At 36.9% G+C, this 19235-nt stretch overlaps 3 protein-coding genes across 7 annotated transcripts; all 3 read left to right on the top strand.

The window, feature by feature from the left end:
- The first annotated feature begins 243 nt into the window (after window positions 1-243).
- Window positions 244-13497, top strand: LOC111463892 (protein FAM98A). Of its 4 annotated transcripts, none has more exons than XM_023107842.1 (8): window positions 244-505; window positions 1621-1701; window positions 1787-1875; window positions 2052-2126; window positions 2248-2375; window positions 12531-12755; window positions 12839-12901; window positions 13161-13497. In XM_023107842.1, exons 1-8 carry the CDS (start codon window positions 383-385, stop codon window positions 13268-13270), a joined length of 894 nt encoding a protein of 297 aa, XP_022963610.1. In that variant the 5' UTR covers window positions 244-382; the 3' UTR covers window positions 13271-13497. The 4 variants fall into 4 exon arrangements, with proteins under 4 accessions (XP_022963610.1, XP_022963613.1, XP_022963611.1 ...); XM_023107845.1 differs by lacking the exons at window positions 12531-12755; window positions 12839-12901; window positions 13161-13497 and adding exons at window positions 2457-2639; window positions 2756-2818; window positions 3033-3427; XM_023107843.1 differs by lacking the exons at window positions 12531-12755; window positions 12839-12901; window positions 13161-13497 and adding exons at window positions 2457-2639; window positions 2756-2818; window positions 3003-3427.
- On the top strand, window positions 4520-7436 carry LOC111463893. Its single transcript, XM_023107846.1, has 5 exons — window positions 4520-4695; window positions 4801-4870; window positions 4942-5408; window positions 6875-7121; window positions 7206-7436. The coding sequence occupies exons 1-5, from the start codon at window positions 4690-4692 to the stop codon at window positions 7223-7225; spliced, it is 810 nt and encodes a 269-aa protein (XP_022963614.1). The 5' UTR covers window positions 4520-4689; the 3' UTR covers window positions 7226-7436.
- A 2091-nt stretch (window positions 13498-15588) lies between the features above and the next one.
- LOC111463995 (protein SULFUR DEFICIENCY-INDUCED 1-like) lies at window positions 15589-19224 on the top strand. 2 transcript variants are annotated; one of them, XM_023108037.1, is made up of 4 exons: window positions 15589-15767; window positions 16651-16863; window positions 18044-18199; window positions 18614-19224. In XM_023108037.1, exons 1-4 carry the CDS (start codon window positions 15627-15629, stop codon window positions 19022-19024), a joined length of 921 nt encoding a protein of 306 aa, XP_022963805.1. In that variant the 5' UTR covers window positions 15589-15626; the 3' UTR covers window positions 19025-19224. The 2 variants fall into 2 exon arrangements, with proteins under 2 accessions (XP_022963805.1, XP_022963806.1); XM_023108038.1 differs by lacking the exon at window positions 18044-18199.
- The last annotated feature ends 11 nt before the right edge of the window (window positions 19225-19235 follow it).

Here is a 19235-nt window from a genome sequence, read left to right as displayed (position 1 = left end):
ATGAATTTTTTAATAAAAGTTTAAAAACGTTTTTTAGTTAAAAAAAAAATGTTTTAAAGGTGTTTTTTTTTTAATGTTTTTTTTTTAAAAATTAAAAGTATTTAATGATTATATTGAAAGATGGGGTATTTTTTAAATATGTTGAAAGATAATTGATATTTTTGAAATTTATTATTTATTATTATTATTATTTTGTGACAAAGTATTAAAAAAAATATTTTAAAATTAAAAAAAATGATTTTAAATCTTTCGTAAAGAAGAGAAAACCTTCCTCTGAGAGGTTTTAGGTTCTTCTCAAGAGATACAGTGAACAACTCCTCTGTTGCCCGCTAGGGTTTCTGATTGTCTCATCATCGTCTCTCTCCCTCACAAGCACGACGCCATGGACAGATACCAGAAGGTCGAGAAGCCCAAACCTGAATTACCTATCAGCGAAAATGAGATCCGAATCACTACTCAAGGCGCCATTCGAAACTACATCACCTATGCTTCTACGCTGCTTCAGGTATATTTTCTCCTCATTCAATCTCATTTCTCCTTCATTTCCATCTTCCGATTGCACTCTACAATTTCCTTCTGCTTTTTGGAGTTCCGCATGCCGATTTTCCCGTTTTTTGTGGCAATGTTGCGTCTGTTGTTTAGGATTTGGTTCGTATTTATGAACTTTGTTCTTTCGTTTTTAATTTGGAACAGTCTCGGTGTCAATCGATTTGGACTGTTAGGGTTTTTCTTTTTAGTTCTCGATGTATTTGTCAGTGGATGATTCGCTATTTCTTCGTTTGCTTGTGTGATTGTATTGGTATGTAATTTGGCAACTCTCGTAGATATTTGGAAGAACTTCATCAAGTATCAAATGATATCTAGTCTGATTTTTCAGTGGATGATTCGATATTTGGAAGAACTTTATAGCTCAATTAGTTTCACTGGATGTGCATGCTGTTTTTATAAGGATCGAATATTTGAATGAATAAGGATGAAGCATACTGAAGGATCCCAAGGAGATATTGAACACACACAGGATTTTCAATCCTAGCAGGAAAGGGAGAGAAACGGATGCCTTGCCTTTTAGTAGGTGATTCAGCAAAGAAAATGATGGAACTGATCTAAGTTAGGGTCTTGATGTAAGCTCATCCACCCTAATCAAGACTTCGTCGTTTCGCGTGTGCTTGTGGGAGTCTATTTCTTTTTTTGATGTGCTGTCATGCTCCCTTCCCATCTATGGATCGTCTCGCTGCGATCCGACGTGGATTTCTGATTGAGACTGAATATAAAGGAAGGAGACTAATTACAGAACTCCTTGAACTAGACCTCTGCAGAGAAGTAACAAGAACATTAGTCCCGAAGCTCTATGTTTAAAGTTTAAGCATCATGAAAGTTACTTTTAAATTTAGTTTAGTTTATAATGTGTCAGCTCCTTTGATGTCCCATTGTCATCTGTTCTAGAGGTAGATGACCTCTGCTCTTCTCTATTTATGGTTTAAATGCCATGATGCACCTTCTTCTTGTTATTTTTAAGTAGCTTTTGCTTTTGAGTATGTTGTTTGATAAATTGTCTATAGTATTTTTGTTATCCGAAAATTTTTGTTACATAGAATATTGTTTTCCTTGGTACTTATTCAGGAAAAACGTGTCCGAGACATCGTCTTGAAAGCAATGGGACAGGCAATCAGTAAAGCAGTGGCTATTGCAGAAATTTTAAAGGTTTGTTTCCTTTAGAATATGTGTGCTTTTGAGTGTGAATACTGTTTATTATATAATTGATTCACTATGCGTCTCCCCGAAACAGAAGAGAATATCACGGTTACATCAAGAAACAGCCATCAGCTCAGTTAGTATAACTGATGTATGGGAACCCATTGAAGAGGGTCTTGTACCGTAAGTTTTCTTAATTATGCATTCGAGTATAAATTTATAATAAAGAGTTGAGAGCTTGCTTGGGTTTTAGTTGATTTGCACTCGTTCGGTATGCATCGTTCGCAATTTTGTTGCATTATTGTACTATGTAGCTTAGTGCTTTAGATGTGCAAGAAATAACTTCCCATGTCACACAGGGTGGAGATGACTCGTCACGTCTCAATGATTTCAATTACCCTGTCCAATCGAGAGCTAAATAAGAATTCTCCGGGGTAAGTTGTTTTGGAAGCGTAACAATTTGGCATAAAAAGGGGGATTTTAACCATCTTTCTTGCATATTTCATGCTTGGGTTTCTTCCGTGTGTATGACGATGAGATAACTTTTATTTGTAGGTATCAAGCTCCACACTTTGTGGAACAGCCAAAGCAACAATATAACAACCAGCAGCAGCAGCAGCAGCAGCCGCCCCAACAACCACCACCCAGACAACCTCGTGTTTATCACAATGCTGTTAATGAAGGTGATTTCGACAACAATTAATTATTGGATTATGGAACTCTTACCTCGTACGGGCTTTGACACATCTCTGGTACTTTTGCAGATCCATATGGCCAAGGCAGAGGGCGTGGTAGAGGGAGAGGGCGTGGTTGGGGAAGAGGTGGATATGGGAACTATCAAGGTGGATACGGCAACTACCAAGGTGGATATGGCCACTACCAAGGTGGCTACGGCCACTACCAAGGTGGTTCTGACAACTACCAAGGTGGTCCTGGCTATTATCAAGGTGAATATGGAACTATAAATTTTTTCAGATAGAAGTATGCTTTAAATGGTTCACTGTGCTGCATTATATTATTCGGGATTACGAATTTTAGTTCTTGTGAGCTTTCTTCATCGTAGATAATGGTGGATACTCGAATTGGGGACGAGGAGGTGGGCGGAGTAGAGGCTGGGCCTACCGTGGTAAGCTTCTTTCTCAAATTTCTCCATGCATCACAAAACTAAAAGCCTAAGTCTGTCCTTACGAATGCAACCTGATCGAGTCTTGAAATGCATCGACTTATTTACTTCAACGTCGTAACTAGTAATTTAGGCCGTGTATCGTAGTAGCTCTTTAGACTCCTGATCATGTAATGTTTGGAACAAGGTGTTTCAAGCAACTATTTTCCTCCCGCAGGAGCTGGATACGAAAGAGGCAGAGGAGGAGGTAGAGGTTATAGCCGTGGACGGGGGCGAATGGGTGGTCGCACAAGGGGGGGCGGCGGGGGAAACCAGGCTTAGGTGAATCAAACCGCACCCGACTCGTTCGTTCTTCCTACCTCTTACTTGAGCTTAAACACTTGCCTTGGCCAGTGGGATGAATTATCACATATTTGTTTTGGTAGCTTGAAATTCAGTTTTTTTCACAATTTCCAGCGCTTTTAGGCAGTGTCTTCTTTTTCTTTTCAGCATTGTATTTTGGTTCCATGTCTTTGCATTTAGCTTAAAGAGAGCAATCAGTTTATTGTTATTATTGTAATTCGTTTTTACCCATGTGAAATGACCAAAATGCCCTCAACAATTTAAACATTAGTCTCCATCTTTTGATATGACCAAAATGGTAACTTGAGAATTATATTACTGACGTGGCCATAAATATGAGACAAAGAAAGGGTGCATTAATTAAGAGAATGGACTTCTTGTCCCCATCTGTTAACAGACCACTAGACAAATGCCACGTCAACATGAAATCAGGAAAATGGAGGACAAAGTGCCACGTAAGCTAACTTGGTTTATTTAGCAGACCTTTGAAGTAAAGGTATGGGAAGCTACCACGTGTAAACATGGGTCAACATCCCAAACAAAATTTGATTTTTTTTTCTTATATTTTAAACTCAAAATTATTATTTTAAATAAATATACGCCAATTATTGCTTTATTTTTTTCGATAAAATTTAAATTTTTTTAATATTGGTTTTTTTTTTTAATTAAAAAAAATAAAAAATAGTCAAAAGTTTATCGCCTTTTAAGCCCTTTCGTATTGTCTTCAAACACTCAAACTATTATGTGATAGGGACGTAACATCATCGAACCAACATTCCCGACTCCATGGACCACATCATCAATTTTTGTAAGAATTAGTAAGAGGAAATATATATATATGTATTAATTTTAAATTACAATTTTGTCTGAAATCCAAACTTTGTCTCCCCACCATTTCTCCCACCAATTTCGGTTTATGTCCCATTCCTACCACATAAGTTTCAGAATTTATATTCAGAACAATCTGAGCATCTTCACCGACATAAGACATTTTATTATTTTATTCCGTAAACTACAAATTTAATTTATTATCGTCCTCATAAATTATGGTTCGTAAAACATATTCTAGAACATTCTCCTTCTAAACCCTTCAAAAAACGAGGGGCCAAAGGGTCGTTTTCATTGCAACAAAAATCTCTTCATCTCCTAAACTCACTCCAATGCAAGTTTTTACTTTCACTCTTTCCCAAAGATATGAATCATAGTGTACTTAAAAGCCATTGCCCCATATTCTTGGGACCAATCCAAATCAATGATCCATATCCATCCAAGTGTGTGGCCAAAACAACTGCCACGTGTCCCAAAATTGTCCCAACTCCCACCACATGGTAACAATCTTTATAAATGGCATCTTCCTTAGATTCTCATTCCAAAACTCTCTCGGCCTTTCACAGTGAAGACAGGGAATCTTCAGCAAAGGGACAGCCCAGACAGATCTCTCTAAGCGCTTTCCCATTGACCCAAACTTTGTCATTTTTCTTCGACATGTGCACAGCCCCTTTTAAACAAGCCTTGCCCTACCAATTCTAGCCATGCAGGTAAGCCTTTCAAACACCTTTGTTCGTGAAAGTCTCTGAGAAAATTTGTGTTTTCTTCTGTTAAATCTTAATGGGTATCTGTTTTTTTTTTTTTATGAATTATAGCAAGTTCTTCAATGGGTTTTCAAGGAAACTAATGAAAAGGATTCCACAAAGAAGAAGGAAACGAGTTGCGGTAAGAGAAAAAGAATGCACAGTACCTGTTTGATAAAATGTCTGAGTGACTTCGATTCCTTCTTTTGCCAGATAAAGGAAGTTCTAGATCAAAGGAGATAGTGGTTTCTGTTTCTAATCATTGTGGGGGCTCTCAAGGATCAAAGGGATTTGAAGGAAGGAGATTTGATCTAAAGAGATTGAAGTCATTTGCTTTGTTGTGTAGGAAGGATATTGCCAAGTCCTGCTTTTATAGTACCATTAATATTAAGAGGCCTAGAACGACTCAGGGCGGCTTGGATAATATGCATCAGTATTGGATCCATAAGATGAAAAAGGAAGATATTGGTCAAAAGGTAGATTCTTGTTCTGTTCATGCCGGCACCAAGGTGTTGCCGATAACTGATGCCACTCTTGTAGAACAATGCGGCAGTAAGGGTGTAAAGAAAGTTGTGGCCAATGGGGAGAGTAAAACCAAAGCGAAATCAAGAGTGAAGGAACTTTTGAGATGGGCTATGGCTTCTAGATCAGAAAAAGGAGGGAAGTTCATCTCTGGCAAGGTGATTTTCTTTACTTCTTAATTGCCTTTTCCTTGTTAGACATCAATATTTCTATTACTTAGTCTATTGGGTTGAATCATGTATTCTTTATATACTTTGATATCGTGTAACGTAACGGCTCAAGCCCACCGCTAGTAGATATTATCCTCTTTGGACTTTCCCTTTCAAGTTTTTTCTCAAGGTTTTTAAAACGCGTCTGTTAGGGAGAGGCTTACAGACCCTTGTAAAAAAAATGTTTTGTTCTCTTTCCCAACCGATGTGAGATCTCAGGGTCCAATGTCCTCACTGACACTCCCTTCCCCAATCGATGTGGGACTCTCCAATCCACCCCCAGCATTTGTGTTGGCACACCGCTTCGTGTCCACTCCCTTCGGGCTTAGCCTCCTCACTGGCACATCGTCCGGTGTCTAGGTTTGATACCATTTGTAATGGCCTAAGGCTACTGCTAGCAGATATTGTCATATTTGGGCTTTCTCTTTTTGGACTTCCCCTCAAGGTTTTTAAAATGTGTTTGCTAGGGAGAGATTTCCAGACCCTTATAAAAATTGTTTCATTCTCCTCCCCGATCGATGTGGGATCTCATAATCCACCCCCTTTGGGGCTCAGCGTCCTCGTTGACACTCCCTTCCCTAATCGACGTGGGACCCCCCCAATCCATCCCCAACATTCATGCTGACACTACCTCGTGTCTGCTCTCTTTGGGGCTTAGCTTCCTTGCTGGCACATCGCTCGGTGTCCGACTTTGATATCATTTGTAACAGCTCAAGGCCTGACTAACAGATATTGTCCTCTTTGGGCTTTCCCTTTCCGGCTTCTCCTCAAGGTTTTTATAATGTATCTAGTAGGAAGAGGATTATACACCCTTATAAAGAATATTTCATTCTCCTTCTCAATCGACATGGGATCTCACACATCTCTTGGGGTCTAAGGATTAGTTTGGCTTATGGAACCTGGAATGTAAATTGTATCAACATCAATCAATTCCATGTGGGACCCCTAATCCACCCCCTTCGGGGTCCAACGTTCATGCTGGCACACGATCTCATGTCCACCTCCTTTGGGGCTCAACCTCTTTGCTAGCACGTTGTTCGGTGTCAGACTCTGATACTATTTGTAATGGCCCAAGGCTATTACTAGCAGATATTGTCCTCTTTGGACTTTTCCTTTCGGGCTTCTCCTCAAAGTTTTTAAAACACGTCTGATAGAGAGAGATTTTCACATCCTCATAAAGAATGTTTCGTTCTCCTCCTCAACCGATATGGGATCTCATATATCCTTGGGTCCAAGGATTAGTTTGGCTTATATAACCCGGAATGTAAATTGTATCAAATATCAATCAGCTTAGGACCTCGCTGAGTGAATGCCTTAAAATTCACTGAATTTTATGGAACCGAGCATTTGGAAAGTCGTTCCAAACAGGCTCAAAAGCTAGAGTAACTTGCTTATTATTATACCAACTTTTTCAGGTTTCACGAATGCGAAACCGGGGAACTCTTAACGCAAGCATGGACGATGATCGAGCGAGTAACGACTCCCCCAAGATCAGTTTCAGATGGGAAGCCGAAAGCTGCTCCTCCATTTCCTCAGCCTACACGACGGTTTCGGGGGCGTCCTCCTTCAAAAACTGTTCCATTACACTGGATTCCACGGCCATTCATGAAATGAATCACTATTATCCAAGAAAAGGAAGCTGGATCACTACAGATTCTGAATGTAAGATTCTAATCCCCATTTTTCTTACAAAACAAAACACATCAGGAACTGACTTCACTTTCCTTCCATGCCTTCAATGAACAGTTGTTGTGTTAGAGCTATGAAGGAGAAGGAAGACAGATGATCTGTAATGGCTTCATCAACTGTTTGATCTGCCTGCAATATAAGAGCCGTAGATTCTATGCAAAACCATAGGATTTTGTATGTAAAAAGGCTTCATATAGCTATGTAAAACACGTATCTGAAATAACATCTTAACTGAGCTTTACGTCTACGTTCCCTTCTAGAAAGGCCGAGTTTTTTTTCGGGATTTTGCAGGTCGATATCGAGTTCAAAATGGCATCTTAGGATGAGTATCTCTCGGTTTGGCAAGTTTTTTAGAAAAGTCTTCAACAACAGAATCGAGTTTCTTGTTTCGAGTTCTTTCAAGAACAAATATAAAACATACTTTCAATTAAAAGGTCAGAGTTTCGAATCATCACTTTGTGTATTATTGTATGTACTACAAAAAAACTCTTTCTACGGGAAGGTTCAACTAATAGGCTTTAAGCTAGTCAACTATATTCCTGACCTAGATCAAGATTCGAAAGAGTTCCGACCAACCGGCTCAATGCTAGTACGCCACTAGGGGTGGCCGATCTAGGGCTTGATCAACTCGTGGTTTGCTTCTACTTTGGACTTATTAGTTAGGGTTTTTTTTACGGATTCAAATTCATAATTTAATTATAAAAATATATTTTGAAATTTAAATTAGGGATGTTCAAATGAATCGATAACTCGACACTACCCAACCCGAAACATAAAGATTAAGTTGGGTTAGATTTTTTGAATTTTTGAAAAATAAAAAATTTGAGTAGTTTTTGGGTTGACATTTTTACTCAGGTCAACTCCACCAAAGCTGAAAACATAGTTACAGATTTTTTGAATCTTTGAGCAGTTTTTGGGTTGACATTTTTACTCAGGTCAACCCCACCAAAGCTGAAAACATGGTTACAGCTTAATCTCATCCTACATTATTTTTAAGATTATTATAAAAATTAATAATATTTGAATTTTATAATCGATGCATGATGTAGTCTGACCGGTGAATCTTTTTTATATTTAAAATTTAAAAACAATTTTTTTTAAAAAATCAGACAACCAACTAATTATTAAACCCATTTGGTATTTAGTTTAAAAGACAAGTCGAAGAATATATAAGTTACTGAGGTTTTAGGCTTTTAGTCTCCTTTCCCCTTCCTCTTTCCTTTAGCTCAGAACCACACTCTCAAGCACTTCACTGTCAAGCTTTCTCCTCTTTCCCGTTAGGGTTTCTGTCTTCTTCTTCTTCGTCTTCCTCTTCCCTCTCTCGCTTCCCGCCTTGCTGAAGAACCGCCATGGATAGGTACCAGAAGGTGGAGAAGCCTAAACCTGAATCGCCGATAAACGAAAATGAAATCCGCATCACAAGTCAAGGCGCTATTCGAAACTACATCACTTATGCTTCTACTCTACTTCAGGTATCATTTCACTGTTTTTGATATTGTTTACATCAGCTATTGTATCTCATTTCATTTTTTCTTTTTGGTGTGTTCGTCTTAATCTTTCTGTTTATACGTTGCGTCTGTTGTTTTTTGAACAATGAATCTATCTTATGACGTTAGGTTTGTGGATGCACTGGACTATTAGAAGATTGTCTTGGTTTTGGTTATTTTTTCTTAATGCTAGCCGACATTTATTGATTTGGTACACTTTCTGGTATATTGATTTCGTTTCTTGTACTTGCGAATTTTGAGGAATAGTTGCTCGCTGGCTGATACTCTGCCGTGTATGCATTGTATGTGGAAGCGTCTGTAAGCTTAATGCACGAGCTATGGTACTTCTTAACATGCGATAGCTCGTGAAATGTAATCTGTTCTGTTGATTGTCTACATTCCTTGTAGCTTTTTCTTCTAGCCTATCGTGAATTCTAGTTATATCGATATTTTTTCACTTTACCATATGAAAAGAATAAAGATACGGTTGAATTTATGCTTTATAGTTTATCTTGTATTCTCAGATCGAGTAATTACGCTAATGCAGTGATCATGTGGAGCTTGGTGTTACTGTATTATGTTGACGTGATGTTTGGCTCAGGTTTCTACTATTTGTACACATTTTTTAATATATAAATTTACCATCAAGATACAGCTACGTACTTCTCTTTCTTATAAAAAGAATCAAGTGCACTAGAGTTTATGGTTTACAATGTACTACCAGATCTATTCATTATGCTAATACAATGATCATGGCCAAATTGTCATTTCCTTATTCTTGGCTCACGGGTTTTTTTCAACTTGTTCGTACTATTTTTTTATTTGAAGAAGATAATTATTGATGTTATTCATGGGATCAAGTTTTTGTTATCTATTCAATTAGTAGATCGATTATTTCCTTATTTCTAATCATGCTGGCTAACTTGAGCATAGCTCAACTAGTCATTCATTTGGAGAGAATGAATTCCAGATCTTGGCTTTCGAAGTCCTCTGAGGGCATTTGCAGGAGTTCTTTTTTTAGGATTCTTTGTATACCTTCTCCCCTTCAAGGATCCACTGTGTTTTTTTAGGATTCTTTTTTTTTTATCTGGAAAGTTTTGCATGGGAGAGTGTATACTGAAGACTGTATCCAAAGGCTTTCCTCCATGGTGTTGTGGCCTCAATAGTGTGTCATTTGTAGAAGATGGGGTGAGGAACTTGACCATTTACTTTACTTGACCCTTGGACTTTTTCTTGCTCGTAATCGAGGTTGTTGTTCGATGTTTGAGGATGTGTTCTTGAATCCTTCTTGTCATGAAAAGAAAGGGTTCTTTGGCAGTCTTATTTTTTGCTCTGTTGTAGGGCATTTGACTTGAGACTTGAGAGAAATAGTAGAATTTTTCGTGGAGTGGAGTGATTTGGGGAGAACTTTTGGATTACGATTAGGCTTAATGTCTCCCTGTGGATCTGCCCTATTGTTTGTGGGCTTGTTTTTTGTTCGCCCTTGTATATCCCTATAATGAAAGCTTGGTTTCTTATAAAAAAAGGTAAAAAAATTAACTATTCATTTGTGTATTGGATTACTAAACTAGTGGCTGGGATTGTCATCTGGGCTAACACCCGCTAGTGCCAAGCCTATTTATGCAAACCAAATTTAGAGAATGATTCAAGCCAGTCTTTCAACTTTTGGTTTTCAAACAAATAGAAACATAACAGATAACTATCATTTTCAATAAAAAAAATTGCTTAAAACAAACGAGAGAGACAGCCCACTTCTCAAGAGAACATTAAATCGATTAAGAGAGGAAGAGAGCTTGGGAGAGATAGTGCAAACATCCTCCCTTTTCAGGAGAGAGAGGAAGAGGAGAATGCTGATTTGAGTGATGAGAGAGGCTTTGTATAGTGTTTGACAGCAAGACCAAGTCCACCATCAAGCATGCTGAGTTTGAGTTAGAGGGTAAAAAGTTCCCAGTGGTATGGCTTTCGAGTGTCGGTTTAGTATAAAATGTGGATTTTTTATGTTAGAAAATCGTGGTTCCTAATAGCCTATTTATAAATTCTCTCTCTCTCTCTCTAATAAAAAGGTTTTTTCTCCCTTGTTTATTCATGTTTCTAAGCATGTGCTTACTGTCGGCTGAGAATGAATCTGTTCTATTTTGGTTTAATATATCACGTTTTCACTTTTTATAGGACAAACGTGTTAGAGAGATAGTGTTGAAAGCCATGGGGCAGGCAATCAGTAAAACAGTTTCCATTGCAGAAATTTTAAAGGTTTGAGTCCTTTACATTCTGCAACTGTGCATGTGTAACTTATTTTATAATTAACATGCCAGTTTCATTCTGAAACAGAAGAGAACTCCACAATTGCATCAAGAAACTTCCATCAGCTCAGTAAGCATAATTGATGTATGGGAGCCTATTGAAGAAGGTCTTGTACCGTAAGTTTTAATCTCTAAAAATCTCTGTTAATTGCCTGATGACGTCCTATGCAATTACTGCTGGTTGGTTTCTTTATGCTCATAGTCACGACTTAGCGTTGTTTGGATTGGTACTCTTTAGTTTGCAATTGCAGATTTTCTTACTATTATTGCTGTGGGCATGTAGCTTTAGCATACTCTTCTGCAGATATTTAAGTAATAATGTCTGACATATGATGCAGTGTGGAGATGACTCGACACGTCTCAATGATATCAATTACCCTGTCAAATCGAGAACTAAATAAAGATTCTCCTGGGTAAGATGTGAAAGTCTAATCTGAGCTGCTTTCCAGTTTTTACACGCAAGTCTCTTATTACGAATGTTTCGAGATGAAAAGTGTTACTATTTGTAGGTATCAAGCTCCACAATTTGTGGAGCAGCCAAAGCAACAATATAAGCAGCAGCAACAACAACAGCCCAGACAATCTCGTCCTTATTACAATGCTGTTAACGAAGGTGATCCTTTTTTCTGAAAGATAAAATGTACTGTTACAGCGTGAAGATGTAGAGAATGTGATATCTTCGACCCTATTTTATAGTGTAGCAACACAAATACATAAATAAAATACCTGAAACAGAATCAGGAAAATTAAGAATTCTTGGGATTTTGTTACATCATTCCAATTAGTAAAGAAACCAAGTGTTCTATTACAAGTGAATTGGGGCTTTGGGATGTTAAGGTAGACTAGATGTTAGCTGTGGGTTTGAGATACTGAGTGGGAATCTAAAAGAAAGGAATCACCTGATCAGTGTCTTTGAAAGCCCTCCCAGGTGTTATATGTCACGGTTATGCTTGTTCATTGCGTGCTTCCTATGAGTGCATGCCCATTCCAAACCTTTTACCTTTCATTGCATGTCTTTCATTCTAGCGTAGTATACGACTAATTGTTGAATCTTCCAATTCGGGTTATATGCTATCAATGTTGTTGGGCTGGCTAGAGAATAACATTTACTTAAAAAGCTTTTTAAAATATTTTTCAAAACTCTCTCTAACCCCATTTATTAAAATTGTTTTCCAAGAATAGGAGGTCGAGGCTACGAAATAGACAATCCAAGTTTAGAGCTAATTGACTTACTGAAGGGCGAGAGTAAATGCTGCACAATTACTTCGAAAGTCCAGAAGAAGCGTGATTGTGACACTAGGCGCAGTTCTAGTGCCTCACCTTTTCAAGAAGGCATATGCCGTCCTGAAAAGCTACTGGGTTTTATTGCTCCTAGAGCTTTAAGAAACAGTGCAGTTGATGTTACTCGAGAATAACATAATTTCATAAGATAATCACAAGCTACAAATATTTTCCCCTCAGAGATAGGTAGCACCCAATTAATTCTAATTCATTGGGGAGGTCACAGTTGATGTGTTTGGAAAAACTACAAATAAATTTGAGTGGAGATCATACTATTAACTGTTAGATTATGGTCCTTTCTATAATTTTGGCAGATCCATATGGTCAAAGCCGAGGTCGAGGTCGAGGTGGAGGGAGAGGGCGTGGTTGGGGCAGAGGTGGATATGGAAACTACCAAGGGGGATATGGCAACTACCAGGGCGGATATGGCCATTACCAAGGCGGATATGGCCATTACCAAGGCGGATATGGCCACTATCAAGGTGGATCTGGTGGCTACCAAGGTGGTGGCCCTGGCGGCTACCAAGGCAACTATCAAGGTAGATAAGTTTTCCCTCTTTCAGTTTTGATCATGCTAGATCTTGAGCACGGCCTAATTTTTAGTTTCGATTTTGACACATAGATAATGGTGGGTACTCGAATTGGAGTAGAGGTGGTGGGCGAGGCCGAGGTTGGACATATCGTGGTAAGTTTCGTTCTCAAATTTCTTATCTTGTTTAGAATCTAATCTAACTAACTGTCATTTTGCACATTTTGTCCATGTTCTGTACCACCTAGTTGTTTAATCTCTTGGAATGTGATCTGTATTTATGGATTTCTTAAGAAAACGAGATCAAATGTTTTCGAGTTTGACTCTTTAAGTATTTCTTGGTTTAACCAAAATCTTGAACATGTTGAAAATAATCATGGGTTGAGTTTGTTCGAATCAATCGCATTCCTTTCAGGAACTGGCTATGATAGAGGCAGAGGGGGGAGGGGTTATGGTCGAGGTCGAGGTCGGGGTCAGATAGACGGACAAACAAGGGACAATGGTGGCAGTAGAAACCAGGTTTAGTTAAAAAAAAAAAGTTACTCTTTTCACTGTTCTCTTTTCTTGAGCTAAAATGCCTTGCCTTTGCCAGTGAGATGCTTTTTATCAGAATTTACTGTTTTTAATAGCGTGGTAATTTCGCTTCTTACGGCGTTGTTGAGCAGTAATTTCTTCTTTTTTGCCTTTGATATCGTGGTAGGCAAGGTTGTTTTTGTTCATGTTATGCGTGTATCCACTGTAATTTGCTTTTACCCCCATAGGTTGTTTTTGTTCAAAAAATATAATTTCACATAATTTATAATCTAGAATCGATATATTGTCTTTAATCATAGAAATAATTTTGATTTAAACTTATTATCCAATAATAAAAAGTCTATATATATATATATATATATATATATATATATATATATATATAATACTATTTGTAATGGCCAGATCCACCGCTAGCGGATATTGTACTATTTGGGCTTTTGCTTTCGGGCTTCCCCTCAAGGCTTTAAAACGCGTCTGCAAGGAGAAAGTTTCCACACCCTTGTACACGGTGGTTTGTTCTCCTCTTCAACCAATGTGGGACATCACAATTCACTCCCCTTTGGGGCCAGCGTCCTCGCTTGCACTCTTTCCTTCCTCCAATCGATGTGGGACTGCTCCCAAATCCACCCCATTTGGGGGCCAGCGTCCTTATTGGCAGTCTATCCCTTTGGGGAACAGTGAGAAGACTGGCACATCGTCCCATGTCTGGCTCTAATACCATTGTGTATATATATTATAACAATTTTGATTTAAATAAAAATTAGCATATGAATTTTGTTTATGGTCCGATGTCCAGATTCATTGTATTTGTTTATGAAAAAAAATTAAATTTTCATTTTTAAAAAAAAAATTAAGAAAAAAAAAAACAAAACAAAAAAGCTTTGTTGGTGACATGGTGGACTGTTTTCTTAGCATCTTAAAAATTATAATGGGGACAAATTCGTAATTTTCGAGGCTTAATTATTTTCTATGTATGAATGTGACCGTAATAACGGCCATATTCATTCCGTACCGTCACTACTACGAATAAATAAATAAATAATACAAATTTGAGACAGTTTTCAATTCTTAAGATATTTTGTTTTCTTTTTACTATGTTGTCTTTCTCTCTCATCCATTCCAAACTTTGTTTAAGAACAAATAATCATTATTTCTTCCCTAATTAAAAGTTTCATTAATGTTACTACCAAGTTAGAGGATATTAATTTCGTTTTTATTTAAGATCGAACAAATTTCATATGTACAAGCACCGCTAGTTGTACCAACGCCGATAATTACAAGTAAATCTAAAATATAGTTATTGAAATTCTCGATAATTAGTATTTACGTTAATATCCTTGAGCAACGTGGCTGAAAGTTCAACGCAAGGAAATTGAAGAGAAGAACAAATTTCGCACGGCTAAACAACCCAATATAAAACAAGTGAAGTTATTGAACGTATTGAGATATCATCAAAGAAACGGCAGAGGTGTTCATACGAACACGACCCAAAAATCCGACCAATTTGGACTACCCAACCTGAACCATAAAAGATGGGCTAAATTAGATTTTTTTTTCTTTAATTTGAGTTGGGTTGAATTTTTTGAAAACCAAAAAATTTGGGTCGGTTTGCAAGTTGACTTTTTTTCTTTATCGGGTCAACCGAAAGATAGAGTTATAACTCAATTCTAATGAAAATTAAGAATATTTGACGTTTGAAACCGATGTTAGTGATACGTTTTGACTTATGAATGTTTGATATTTGAGTTTTATGAGATTTTAGTTATTAATATAATATATATTGTGTGGATAAGTATGAATTTTTTAAAAATGAACCACCGAGCAACCCAACCCGAAAATAAAGAGATTGATCGAGTTGGGTTGTGAACTCTATTCAAGTTGCTCGGGTCACCAACCCAATCAACCCAAAATTTAAGGCTGATTCAAAAGATTTTCTAAACCCAACTGATATACTCCCCTAAAATTCTTACAAGAACAATGTAGCGGATTGTTAGACTGAACCAACAATCATTAAAATAGCATCGAGACAAAATAGTACAACAATAGATAAACGGATCGACATAGTACAAAACACGAGAAAATTCTTATCCATACATCTACAACAAGGTGTGTGTTTACAAGAAATCGACGATCGAGATTCAATCGTAAAAGACGTGGCAATCGACATGGCACGGGATGAGAGAGAGAGAGATAAAGGGTTGGTTGAATGTAGACGGAAGAGCGACCTTCTTCATTGCTTAGGGGACCTTTTAGCCCTTTTGGGTGTTGTCTTCATCGTTTGCTTTATAAGGGCTTTCCATTTCCAAAGGAATAAAAGCTTTGAAGAAGAAGAAGAGGAGAGAGAATGGCTTTAGAGAGAGAGAAATTAGGAGAGAGAGAGAAATTAGGAGAGAGAGAGCAAAAGAGCTCAAAAGATGAACTTTTTCATGTCATTCATAAGGTTCCACCTGGTGATACTCCTTATGTTAGAGCAAAATATGCTCAGGTAAATCTCTATCCCCTTTGTTTGCTTTCGTTTCGTTCGGTAGCTGTTGGGTCGAAAATAATCGAACCGTCGACCTTCAAGATTCCTAGTAAAAGTTATGCTCGAGTTAGCTCGAGCTCTCTCTCAATTTCAATTGGTTGGTTGCTTTGTACTCTGTTCTCCCAAGTTTCAATGTAATGTAGTTCTTTTTCTCTTTCGAACAAAATTTTTCAAACGAGATAGATTGGAGTTTTTATTTTTCTGGGTCGGGTGCAAAACTTGAACTTTTGACATTTAGATCGATGGCCGTGTTTCTAAATTATAAAATTTTTGCATAAAAGTAGTGAGGTGTTAGAAAAATCTGATGACTCGAAAAACTTGATCAACTCAACTCAACTCAACCCAACCCAACCCAACCCAACCCAACCCAACCCAACGCAACCCGTATGATTTAGGTTAGATTGGGTTGGGTTCAAATAGGTTGGTCCAAATAAATTGGTTCATTGGTTGAACTCAACTAACCCGTATGATTTAGGTTAGATTGGGTTGGGTTCAAATACATTGGTTCATTGGTTGAAACATGACCAAAATAATTTGGTTAGGTTGGTTCATTCAAGACCAAAATTTATTGTTAATTTTAAAATATAAATTTTGATGACACGTATATTTATTTTATTTTTTAAATTTTATAATAATTTTTAAGTTAATATTTAGAATATAATTTTTTTTTTAATAAAATTGAGTTACAAAATTTAATTAAATATTTAAAAATAAATAAATAGATAAATTTAAGAGTAATATTTAAATTAAAAAATTAAATATTTATGATACTATTTTGTAGAATATTACAATAAATTTTAAATTATTTTAAAAAATTTAGATTATTGTTTGTGAATTTGTTCAGTTGATAGAGAAGGATCCAGAGAGTGCAATTTCATTATTTTGGGAAGCAATAAATGCAGGAGACAGAGTTGAAAGTGCTCTAAAAGACATGGCTGTGGTTATGAAGCAAATTGATAGAGCTGAAGAAGCCATTCATATCCTCCAAACCTACAGATTTCTCTGCTCCAAACACTCCCAACAATCGCTCGATAACGTTCTTATCGATTTGTTTAAGGTTCGTGTCTATTTCATCTCTAAATTATAAGATTCGTTGGCTAAATTCGTAACCAGAGCAATCCGAATAGACCGGAATTTTTCATAATAATCATAGAAGTAGGGTAGAGATGAGTTGTAATCCTATTTTCGGATGGGTCGGATGAACTTGAACCTAAAAAATGTCAACCTGCTAACAGATCTGAGTTTTTGGTTTTTCGAAAATTCGACCCCAACCCAAATCGAAAAGAAAAATCTTACTCAACCCAATGTTTATAGTTTGGGCTGGGTAGTCCGAGTTAGTCGGGTTGACTTGAACTAAAAAAATGTCAACCCATGAACTGACTTGAGTTTTTTGTTTGAAAATTCGACCCAACCCAAATCTTGAAAAAAAAAATCTTACTCAACCCAATGTTTAGTTCGGATTGGGTAGTCCGAGTTAGTCAGGTTGACCTAAACTAAGAAAATGTCAACTCACGAACGGCCGTGAGTTTTTGGTTTTATAAAAATTCGACCCAACCCAAACTGAAAAAAAAAATCTAACCCAGCTCATTGTTTATGGTCTGGGTTGGATAGTCTGAGTTAATTGGGTTGACTTGAACTAAAAAATGTCAACCCACGAACAGTCCTGAGTTTTTTGTTTTACTAAAATTCGACCCAACCCAACCTAAAAAAAAAATCTAATCCAACTCAACATTTATGGTTTGGGTTAGGTAGTTCAAGTTAGTCAGATTGACGTGAACCAAAAAAGTGTCAACCTACGAATCGACCTAAGTTTTGGTTTTTCAAAAAGTCAACCCAACCCAAACTAACAAAAATATAACCCAACCCAACGTTTATGGTTTGGGTTAGGTAGTCAAAGTTAGTCAAATTGACCTGAACCAAAAAAATGTCAACGCGTGAACCGACATGATTTTCTAATTTTCAAAAAATTCGACCAAACCCAAACCGAAAAAAGAAAGTTTAACTCAACCTGACGTTTATGTTTTGGATTTGGAGGTTCGAGTTAGTCAGGTTGACTTGAACCTAAAAAATGTCAACCCATAAACCGACTTGAGTTTTTGAGTTTCGGAAAATTCGACCAAACCCAACATTTTAGGCGGGTTCTCGGATCAGTTGAACACCCGTAATGTAGAAATGCGGAAGTTATCGAGAGTCGAGAATTTTTATTAATTAGTTTGTTAATTAATTTTGTTGAATAGAAATGTGGAAGAATAGAAGAACAAATTGAGATGCTGAAGAGAAAACTAAGAAAGATATATGAAGGAGAAGCTTTTAATGGAAAGCCCACAAGAACAGCTCGTTCTCATGGCAAGAAATTTCAGGTTTCTGTCAAACAAGAAACCTCTAGATTATTGGTACTTCTCTTTCCCCTTTCCTTTTATCTTCTTCCAATTTCACCCCATAATTAACCATAATTACAAAATAACCTCAATCAGTTAAAATTTCAAAATAACCATAATTAACTTTCAAATTTACATTAATACCCTTAAACTTTTTATTTATTTATTTAATTTCAACTTATGAATTTTAAAAATTAGTATCACATTTTATTTAACTTTTAAACCGGGCATTTTTGAAGATTTTAAAAAAGTTTAAGAGTATTTTTTTAATTTATTTTAATTAGGGGTATTATTGAAACTTTAAAAATCAATTTTTATAAATTTAGCCCCAAATAAACACTAAATTCTCAAAATTTCTAAAATATACCCCAAAAAAAAGTGTAAATTACAATTTTCTGGCCTATCAAATGGGCCTGAATTTGTGAACAGGGGAATCTGGGGTGGGCCTACATGCAAAAGCCCAATTACATGATGGCGGAGGCAGTGTACAAAAAGGCCCAAATTATCGATCCAGACGCCAACAAAGCATGCAATTTGGGCCTTTGTTTGATGAAACAGGGCCGCCTCAATGAGGCCATTTCGGTTCTCCAACAAGTCCAGCAAGGCAGAATTCCGGGCTCTGATGAGATCAAAGCCCAAAAACGGGCAGGAGATTTGCTGACCCAAATTAGGTCGAGACAATCGCTGCCCGATTCCATCGAGCTATTGGGCCTCAGTATTGATGGCGATTTGCTTAATGGGCTTGAGCAATTGGTCCATGAACGAGGCCCATTTAGGTCCAAGAGGCTTCCGGTTTTTGAGGAAATTTCTTCATTTAGGGATCAATTAGCATGTAATTAATTAATTAATTAACTTTTCCTTTTTTCCTTTTTATTTATTTATTTTTAATGTAGATTGGGGTTGGTGTTGGGATTTAGAATAATGTGTGTCTCGGTTTTGTAAATAAAGAAAAACGAAGGAGCTGAATGCAAATTTGAAAAGGAAATGTTTTGTGTAAATTTAGTATTGATGTTGGAATAAATATTTGTTTTTTTTTTTTTTTTTTTTTGTA

This window comes from Cucurbita moschata, unplaced genomic scaffold, assembly GCF_002738365.1.
Source record: "Cucurbita moschata cultivar Rifu unplaced genomic scaffold, Cmos_1.0 Cmo_Scf00029, whole genome shotgun sequence".
Taxonomy (NCBI): Eukaryota; Viridiplantae; Streptophyta; class Magnoliopsida; order Cucurbitales; family Cucurbitaceae; genus Cucurbita; species Cucurbita moschata.
Note: the sequence above shows the minus strand (reverse complement) of the source record. Positions and strands in the feature narration are given on the sequence as shown.

What these genes read in the sequence shown, in the direction of transcription:
- LOC111463892 (XM_023107842.1), top strand. Translation starts at nt 383, where the DNA reads ATGGACAGATACCAGAAGGTCGAGAAGCCCAAACCTGAATTACCTATC. An exon ending in ATGCTTCTACGCTGCTTCAG is followed by an intron (nt 506 to 1,620) that starts GTATATTTTCTC and finishes GTACTTATTCAG; the next exon opens with GAAAAACGTGTCCGAGACAT. An exon ending in CCGAGGTTGGACATATCGTG is followed by an intron (nt 12,902 to 13,160) that starts GTAAGTTTCGTT and finishes CATTCCTTTCAG; the next exon opens with GAACTGGCTATGATAGAGGC.
- LOC111463893 (XM_023107846.1), top strand. An exon ending in GAAGAAGGAAACGAGTTGCG is followed by an intron (nt 4,871 to 4,941) that starts GTAAGAGAAAAA and finishes TTCTTTTGCCAG; the next exon opens with ATAAAGGAAGTTCTAGATCA. An exon ending in GGAAGTTCATCTCTGGCAAG is followed by an intron (nt 5,409 to 6,874) that starts GTGATTTTCTTT and finishes CAACTTTTTCAG; the next exon opens with GTTTCACGAATGCGAAACCG.
- LOC111463995 (XM_023108037.1), top strand. Translation starts at nt 15,627, where the DNA reads ATGGCTTTAGAGAGAGAGAAATTAGGAGAGAGAGAGAAATTAGGAGAG. An exon ending in TTAGAGCAAAATATGCTCAG is followed by an intron (nt 15,768 to 16,650) that starts GTAAATCTCTAT and finishes GAATTTGTTCAG; the next exon opens with TTGATAGAGAAGGATCCAGA. An exon ending in AAGAAACCTCTAGATTATTG is followed by an intron (nt 18,200 to 18,613) that starts GTACTTCTCTTT and finishes ATTTGTGAACAG; the next exon opens with GGGAATCTGGGGTGGGCCTA.